The sequence below is a fragment of the Cicer arietinum genome, chromosome 5 (genome assembly GCF_000331145.2).
Source record: "Cicer arietinum cultivar CDC Frontier isolate Library 1 chromosome 5, Cicar.CDCFrontier_v2.0, whole genome shotgun sequence".
Classification (NCBI taxonomy): domain Eukaryota; kingdom Viridiplantae; phylum Streptophyta; class Magnoliopsida; order Fabales; family Fabaceae; genus Cicer; species Cicer arietinum.
Window position 1 is genome coordinate 2,012,322 of NC_021164.2, and position 9,535 is coordinate 2,021,856.

The 9,535-nt window shown below is 35.1% G+C and overlaps 1 protein-coding gene across 1 annotated transcript; it reads right to left on the minus strand.

Annotated features, from left to right (window-relative positions):
- Positions 1 to 6,742: 6,742 nt before the first annotated feature.
- Positions 6,743 to 8,360, minus strand: LOC140920273 (uncharacterized). Its single transcript, XM_073368304.1, has 4 exons — positions 8,235 to 8,360; positions 7,836 to 8,060; positions 7,081 to 7,350; positions 6,743 to 7,018 (listed from the first exon to the last, which is right to left on the minus strand). Exons 1-4 carry the CDS (start codon positions 8,358 to 8,360, stop codon positions 6,743 to 6,745), a joined length of 897 nt encoding a protein of 298 aa, XP_073224405.1.
- Between the last annotated feature and the right edge of the window lie 1,175 nt (positions 8,361 to 9,535).

The window sequence follows — 9,535 nt, forward strand, 5'->3', positions numbered from 1 at the left end:
ATGGCTCGAACCAAACAGTCTGCACGAAAAAATGCCTCTCCCTGTACACCACCCTCTTCATCTTCCTCATACCAATCTAGAGAGCGTTCTCCCTCTCCACCACCTCGCCCATCACCACCACACACATCTTCTGCCTCTCCTTCTTCTCACAATAGTCAAGAAGTTCTAAACCTCATTCCTCTGTCTACCTTTCTTCCACCACTATACACTCGACCTACACCAAAATTCGCTCAAGTGCCTCCCCATCTTCGCACTAGAATCACTCCTCCACGTCGCTTCATGCGTGTCCAGTCTGGTATTGGTACGTCAAAATCCATGAACCCTAAACCATTTTATTTCATCATTTCAGACTCTGAGAGTGATGACTCTTCTGATTCGTGTCCCCCAGTAGCAAAATCACCAACACAAACTAAACCACAAAGAAACACGATGCCCACAGTACCAACACCACCACCACAAATTCCATCAACAACTACTAACCCTTCGACACCCTCAAAGTCGGCCTTCTCTTCTGAACCTTCGCACTCAACTCCTCCCCATCAGAAACGGAGATCGTTAAATGACATCGTTTCCCCTTCCACAAACCAAAAAGAACCACTCTCTCAACCAAAACCACCAACTAAACACATGAAAACCAAAAACACAATCACTATTGCTCAATTTCTTGCTCGCAAAAATCTCCCAAATCCTCAGAGAAAGAAAACGCTTGCCCCAAAACAAAACCTAAAACCAAGTCAGAAACCCACCTCTCCAGAACATTCTCCAGAATGTTCCCCACCACAAGAACGTTCTCCAACTGCTCCTCCACCAGAATCTTCTCCCCATCCACAATCGTCTCCACAAAAGCATACCAAACGATCTTCATCTCCTCAACCTTCCCCTATCTCCACGTCCTCTGACTCTGAACCATCTCCCCCAACTAAGAAACCAAAACATAATGCTCCTCCTCTAATCTCCCTTGCCAAATCAAAACTCTTCAATGAAAAATGGGCTCAACGCCCAGTTGGGATAGGCAGAGTTTTTGTTTTTGATAATCTTGTTGTAAATGGAAATGTTGTTCAGCACCATACTGATGTTCTTGGCTGGACTTCATTCTTAAAGATCTCTAAATCTTATTTCCCAGATGTTGTTCGTGCATTCTACTGCAATGCAAAAACGTTTGCAGACAAATCTCTTTTTATCTCAAAAATTAAGGGAGTAGAAATCAGATTGACTCCAGACATTTTGGCCAACATCCTTCAGCTACCAACAGAAAGGCCATCTGTCTTTGGTGACAACTGGTATTCGGCTTTGGGTCTTAGAAAGACAGATGTTTTGGCCGAGCTGTTTGAAGAAAACTCCACACGATTTTTGGCCACTTATTTGAAGCCTCTCCCCAAAGTATTCAACAACATGTGTCAACATACTCTGATTCCACACGGTGGAAGTCATGAGTACGTCTCTGATAATGACGCCTTGCTCATTTATCATCTGTTAAACTGCAAGAGATTGAATTTACCTCATGTTATTCTCCAGCACATGATCTGTGCAACCCAAAAAGATTACAAAAAGAATACTGTGCCTTATGGCATGGTCCTGACTAAAATCTTCAGGCATTTTGGAGTATCTCTTGCATCTGAAAAATCTTTGATAAAAATTTCCAAGTTTTCCACCAAGAACCTCTCTCATATGCGTAACACCGCCTCTGCTCTAACACCTACTCCTCCATCTTGTCCCACCTCTCTCAAAAGGAAGAGATCAGCAAGAAGACGACCTTCCACAAATCCTATTTCCTTCTCCTCTCCTTCTACTGATCCTAAGGAAATCTCAGACAAAACTCCAACACCAGAACGTTCTCCACCTCCTCCAGAATGTTCTCCAGAACATATCCCATCACCTTCCACTCTTCTTGCTCAAACATTTGGCACGGTCTCTTCACATATTCCCTCGTATTCTCAAACACTTCACTGCCCTACACATGACTTTAGTACTTTTTTGTCTAATCCTCTTCTGTCTACCATGTCTCCACTGTTTGTTTCACCACAGAAAACCAGTTCATCCATTTTTGGCATAAGTCAGTTTTTGAACTTTCCCGCTACTGTTGGCCCCTCTACCTCATCTGTTGGCCCCCTACCATCTGTTTCATCTTTTTTTGCCTCTATTCCATCCTTATCTACCATGCTTATTCCTTCCAACACAGTTGTTGCTACCTCTTCTCAACCCTCCATTCACCTTCCCTCCACTTCCACCTTAGCTGCACCCTCAAACTCTGATATCATGGCCGCTCTCCAGATCATCATGGCAAGACAAATTCAGCATGATCAAGAGACTGCTTTACTCAGAACTTGGATGGTTGATCACCTTGCTCCCAAGTTGGGAATTCCACCTCCGCCTCCTCATCCGGTGCCACCTCCTTCTCAGACCCCTCATCCTGGAAAATCCTCCTCCTCCGAAGGATCTTGATTCTTTTTAATCTTTTTTAAAACTTGAGTTTGTTGTTTATGAACCAATGATTAATTTTTAATTCTTGAACAATGTTTGTATGGTTATGTGTATATGATATTGTGTGTTTGTATGGTATGCATATATCACAGTATCTCAGAAAGTGCAGACTGATGCCAAACAAGAAAGTTATCTTCTAAATAACTGTATGTTGACATTTTATTTTGTGTTTGAAATATAGGGTTTATGGATTGTTTTGTTGTATTAATATTTTGCAGCAAGTTACTCTAACTGGTGATATGGTTGTGCGGTTGAAAGAGCTAAGACAATGTCATATAGAGTTTAAAATAGAAAGTAAATTGATTTTGCATGTGGGAGTTTGAAAGGTACTTTTGTGTTTTCTTACAACTCCTTGTAGATTTCCTTACAAAAGATTTTATTGAAACATAGATGTTATGATTATTCCTTCTCTTAACTTTCCATCATTTTCTGCTAAGATTTCATTACATCACACACAAAGGAGAATACATAATATACTGAGAAAGCTTTTGAAATATTTCAATTCCACTGTTATTTTTTTCTTCTAATTTGCATTATATGTGTGCAGAAACTGCTGATATCACTAGGAAATCCTCATGGTACAACAATACTCCTTTGATTACTGTCATTTTAATAAGGTTGATTAAGATGTAATTTATGTAATTTATACTTGAGAGTATTTGTATTGGTTGTGTGAATTTAATTTGTACTTGAGAATTTTAATTTGTATTGGTTGTGTGAATGTAATTTGTATTGGTCATGTGAATTTGTGATTTAATATTTGGCTTAGATTTTGTGGCCAATGGTAAATGCAATGTCTTGAGAGCAATAATACAACAAAGCTTTGATTGGATTAGATTTTGATTAATATTGTAATAAAAAATTGTGATATAAAAAAATTGAATTTATAAAACAAAAATTGAAGTTATAAAACAAATGAGTCTGATTGGCAGGTTGGACCATTTATTTTAATGGGTCAGAGTTGTCTTAAATATAATAAACTATGTTGAGTCAAATTATTTTTTATGGTTAGGTCTTTATGCTATTTTTTGACCAGAATCCGACCGTACCCGACCCATGTCCACCCCTAGTTTTTTGTACCCTCATATTTATGTTGTATTGATATTAGTTTTTTTTTTCTTTCTGTTATTAGTTTTTTTTTTTCTTTCAAATCTCTAATATACATATTAGTTTTTTTTTAATTGCAAATACCGATATTGTTAGGTTCGTCGATTTGAATTTGATTCGTTACAGCTATAAATGACTTTCTTGTGATAATTATATCATCTTATTTATAGACTAAAAAAATACACATTAAAAAAATCCAATTTTTTTGCCTTCAAATGTGTACTTCCTAATAAAAATATAACTTTTTCTTCTATTTTTTTTATTTGAAAAAATTTGGGCAATAAAGTAATGCTTCAAGGTAGGAGAAAAACTTAAAACTCATTGAACACTTATAAAGGAATTTATATTTGCATCATTGACCTCCAATAACATTAGTGAAGATCGAAGCTGCAACCTATTCATTAGATTTGATCTTTTAATTGTTGATCAATTGAAATTACATTCAACATTTGCTACCAAGATTAATACTTCAAAACAGAAACTGATAAAAACTAGAACTTATAAAAAAATTCTGAAAATAAGGCAAGAAAGATAGAAATCAATACACACAAGATTAGTAACCCAGTTTCGATTTCTCCTGCATCTGAGGGACATAATCCGACTTATGAAATTTCACTATAATCTTGAAAGATAGTATACATTTTCTCTCTTCCTCTCATGTGCCTTTTTTTTTTCTTCTTTTTACTCAATAATGACATAATGATTAAATCTTCTTTTACAATGAGAAACTATCTTATATATAGCTTCTAAGAGTGGTAACTAACACAATGCAAAAATAGTTAGGAGTTTAATTGATCCCACTAGCACCAGCCCTAAGCGTTCACTCAGTATAGACCTGAGAAGCAGCAATGAGGGCATCCCATAGTAGTAGTCTAGATGCATACCTCTTAGTACCATTACTCAACAAATCTCTACATTGGTACTAAGCATTTGGTCAAGCCATAAACAACTCCATAAGCACATATCCCTTTGAGTCCACAGTTTAATGGTTGACACCAATGTTGAGAAGTCCAAATAGTGTTTGAACTTCCCAACTACTATTGATTTGGTTAACATATCAACATAATTTTCACTTGTGTGAATCTTCATGTTGAACTTCACATTTTTCTATGACATCCTTGATGTTTAGTCTTCTCATGATACATTTGATTCTTGCTTAAACATATTGCATTTTGACTATCACAATGAATGCAAACAAACTCTTGATGAATTCCCAATTATGAGATCAACCTTTGCTCCCACAATGCTTCCTTTGCTGCATCAGCCAGTGCAACATGCTCTACTTCTGTTGTTGAGTGTGCTACTGTATGTTGCAGTGAGGCTTTCCAACTTATAAGATTTCCAAACAATGTGAAAACATATCCAATTAGATATCTTTTTCTATCTTGGTCTCATGCAAAATCTGAGTCCACAAGTCCTTGAATAAGTTAGGAATCATCAGTCTTCCGACTACACATCAGTCATGTGTCTAGAGTAACATTTAGATACCTTAGTATCCATTTGATTTCTTACCAATGTCTATTCCCAAGATTACCCATAAATCTTCTTGTGACACTCACTACATGTGAAATGTCAAGTCTGAACATACCATGGCATACATAATACTTCCAATGGAATTAGCATAGGGGATTTTATGCATACTTTCCTTTTCTTGTATTGTTGAAGTAGACATGTCGGATGATATTTTAAGATGTGTCGCTAAAGGAACTGTTGTTGTTTTGGTTGTTTTCATATTAAACCCATTGATTACCTTACTTAGGTATAGGGGTGGGAATAGGCCAGGCCAGGCTTTGAAAGGCCTGAGCCTGACATATATATGATGAGTTTTTGAGGCCTAAGCCTGGCCTACGGCCTATGATAGGTTTTTTTTCGGCCTGAGCCTGGCCTACGGTCTATCATGGTCTGACCTGTAAGCCTATTTAAAAGCCTTATTCACATTAAAAATAATTTTTCTAACAAAATAATTTAAAAAAAATATGAAACAAACACCCTTTAAACCTTAAAAAATGATTTTTGGTTTAAAAGAATAAATTTTTTATTAAAACAAACGCACTCATTATTATCTATCAAACAAATGGTCTCAAACAAACTCAGATTATTACCTCTCAAACAAATCCTCTCGTGATATATATATATATATATATTAAATAAATAAAAAATGATTTTTCTAACAAAATAATTTTTTTAAAATATGAAACAAATACCTTTTAAACCCTAAAAAATAGTTTTTGGTTTAAAAGAATAAATTTTTTATTGAAACAAACGCACCTATTATTATCTCTCAAACAACTCAGAATATTACCTCTAAACAAATCCTCTCAAACAACTCGGAATATTACCTTTCAAACAAACTCATATTCAGTAATAATAAACAATTAGAGTTTCTAAATTTATATACTAATAATATATATAAAGATAACAAATAAATAGTATTGGTTTTTATAAAATATAAAGTAACAAATAAATAATATCGGTTTTTATAAAAAATATGTTGTTTCATACATGTTTGTTGGAGTAAGTGCAATGGAAATTAGAAGAAGAAAAAATAGAGAATGAAATACATATAAAATGTATATAGGCCGGCCTGTCAGGCCTAATAGGCTTTTTTACAAGCCTGAGTCTGACCTATTTACATAAATATGCTTTAAAAACAGCCTGAGCCTGACCTTTTTATGAAACAGGCCAGGCCAGGCCAGACCATAAGTAGGCCAGGCCATAGGCCCCTGTCGGACGGCCTAGCCTATTCCCATCCCTACTTAGGTAGCTTTCATGTAAGACAATTAGTTTGTATTTGTCTCTCATTTGAATGAAATCCATTCCTAAAATTATTTTGGTTGCACCAAATTCCTTCATCTCAAAATTCATGTTTAAGTTGATCCTTTAACAGATTAATCATATCCATATCTTTACAATCTAATACCATATCATCAACATAAAGCAACAAATATATGAAGGTATTACATGCAAATTTCTTAAAGTAAACACAAGAATCATAATTGTTTCCAATGAATTTGTATTTCAACATAAAGGCATCAAACCTCAAGTACCACTATCTAGGTGATTTCTTCAGTTTGTAGAGAGATCTTTTAAGATGACATACCCAATATTCTTTTCCTTTAACTTCAAAACCACTAGACTACTTCATAAGAATAGTCTATTTCAAATCCCCATGAAGTATGACTGTTTTGAGATCCATTTGCTCCAATTCCATATTGAAGCGAGCAACTATAGATAACAAAATTTTGGTTGATGAATGCTTGACCACAAGGGAGAATATTGCATCATAGTTTATTCCCTCTCTTTGAGTGATCCCCTTTGCTGCAAGCCTTGCCTTGTATCTGGAAGGTTCTACTCCTGGAATTCCTTCTTTCAACTTGAAAATCCACTTACTCCCAATTATTTTGGCTCCTTTTGGCTTAGGGACAAGATTCTAAGTATTATTATTTTCAAGTGAGTTTAAATCTCTAGTTGTGGCTAGCATCCACTTTTTACTATCCTTGCATTTAATGGCTTCAAGAACACTCTTTGGTTCCTCACTAATTTTTTAGCATTGTGAAATGCATAGCTACTCATATATGCTGAGAACCCATACCTTTGAGGTGGATTTATTTGTCTTTTGTCTCTATCCCTTGCTAGCAAATACTCATTTGTATTATCATAATTACCATCATCTAAATTAGCTGTTATAGGGTTTGTGAGTTGATCTTGCTTAGAGGTTTGGTCTAGATCAGACCTTGGCTCATTTTCACCTCCAGGCTTTACCTCAAGCTCAAAAGTATCTAATTTAATTTGAAACTAAATTTGGTCCTCACTGGTGTTTAGTGACTTGTAGAGTTTTTCTTCATGATACTTGATATCTCTACTTATAATGCACCTTTTATTTTCAATGCACCATATTCTGAACCCCTTCACTCCATCAAGATATCCAACAAAATGATCTTTCTTTATTCTAGGTTCCATTTTTCCATCGTTTACATGATAATATGCAGTACACCCAAAAACTTTAAGATGAATGTAGTTTGGAACTTTACTAGTACAAGCTTCTTGAGGAGTTTTCAGATTTATGGTTGTTGATGGGCTCATATTGATGAGATAGCAGGGTGTGTGAGCAGCTTCAGCCCAAAATTTCATAGGCATATTTTAGTTTGACAACATACACCTCATTTTTTCTAGGATAATTCTATTCATTTTCTCCGCTTATCTATTTTGTTGAGGAGTATATCTAACAATTTTGTGTCTTGTTATACCTTGTTACTTGTAAACATTTCACTATAAAACTCTAAGCCATTATATGTTCTAAGGGTTTTAATCTTCCTTTCAGTTTTAGTTTCTATCATTTTCTTCCACTCCTTGAAGGTCTTAAAGGCTTCATTCTTACTTTTAAGAAAGTAAATCCAAATTTTTCTAGTACTATCATCTAGAAACGTATTGAAATACATGTTACCTCTATGATAAGTTATCTTTGTTGGTCCCTGTAAATCAATATGGACATAGTATAGAATTCCTTTGGTGCAGTGTTGACCAGTTGTGAATTAAGCCTTGTGCATTTTTCCATATACACAGTGTTCACAAAATGGAAACTCTCCAATGTTGTCTCCACCTAGGACTCCTTGCTTGCTTAAAATATGCATCCCTTTGAGACTTACATGTCCCAAAATTTGATGCCCCAAACTTGTTCTTTCTGATTTGGATATTGCAGTCCCTACATCTCCAACTATGGTACTTCCATTTAGGACATAAATGCCATTTCTTATGTGACCTTTCATTACCATTATGGCACCTTTCATTACCTTCAATTTACTATGTTCAGCTTTGTATGATCAACCAGACTCCTCCAGCATTCTTAGAGATATTTAGTTTCTCTTGAGTTGAGGAACATATCTCACTCTTGTTAATGTTGGATCCAAATTGGTTTTCCTCTTGTGATTTTGATGTTAACAAATATATTTTATGAGAAATATTTGTTTGGAGTAATGGATTCATTAAGTGTGCAACAATTAGAACAAGAAAATTAGAGAAAGGTACAAGAGGAATCGACTAGAGGATGCTACGAGAGGAAATCGCCCGAGGAAGTGACCAAATGATGAGATCAATGGAACACAAAAGAATATGTGTTTGACTCTAAAAGCAAAGTGCCTATAAAGGTTAAAAAGATTGCATCTGATGTTTGGCTATGAAGTTTGGATCTAAAGACTGCCTCTGAAGACTTGCTCTGAAATTGGGTCTAAAGACTGAATTTGAAGCATGTTTCTAAAGCCCTTGTGTGCCTCTAATATGCACAAACTCAGTATGCCTATGAAGAGTTTATATCAAGTTATTATTAACTCTGAAGAGATTGTTCAAGCCATGCATTCAAAGCTCATATTCATTAATCAAAAGTTGCATCACATTCAAAGTGTTTCTTTGATGTGCAGCCTCTAATGTTGCACTGAATATGATGATTCAACAATATGATTTTCCCAAAGCCACTAATTCTAAGTCACACGATTCTGCCTCTGACTTTTATTACCCAAGAAAAAGAACATCTCACTCTAACAAAAAAGTCAACGACTCTGATTCAAAGAATTCATCCTGAAGAAAAGACTTAGCCAAATCAGAATTTTTGAATATTCAAGAACAAGCCTGAATCCATTCCCACTCCAATCAATCAAAAGTGTGAAGGAAGATTCACATGAATAAGTTTTTTAACACAATTTGAAATTGGATACGATTTAGAATTATAATTGAAGGAAATTTTTGCCCAATGTGAAAAGAAGATATGGTAAAAATATTTTTCACAAAGCTATATGGTCAAAATATTGCTCACAAGAAGATATGCTCAAAATTTGTTCACAAGAAAATATGCTCAGAATTTGCTCACAAGAAGATATGCTCATAATTCTTTCTCAAGAAGATACACTTAGAATTATTCACAAGAAGAAACGCTCATAATTATAAAGTAACAATG

What these genes read in the sequence shown, in the direction of transcription:
- LOC140920273 (XM_073368304.1), bottom strand. Translation starts at nt 8,360, where the DNA reads ATGGTAATGAAAGGTCACATAAGAAATGGCATTTATGTCCTAAATGGA. An exon ending in AAATGTTTACAAGTAACAAG is followed by an intron (nt 7,351 to 7,835) that starts GTATAACAAGAC and finishes TTTGAGCTTGAG; the next exon opens with GTAAAGCCTGGAGGTGAAAA. An exon ending in AGCCATTAAATGCAAGGATA is followed by an intron (nt 7,019 to 7,080) that starts GTAAAAAGTGGA and finishes AATAATACTTAG; the next exon opens with AATCTTGTCCCTAAGCCAAA.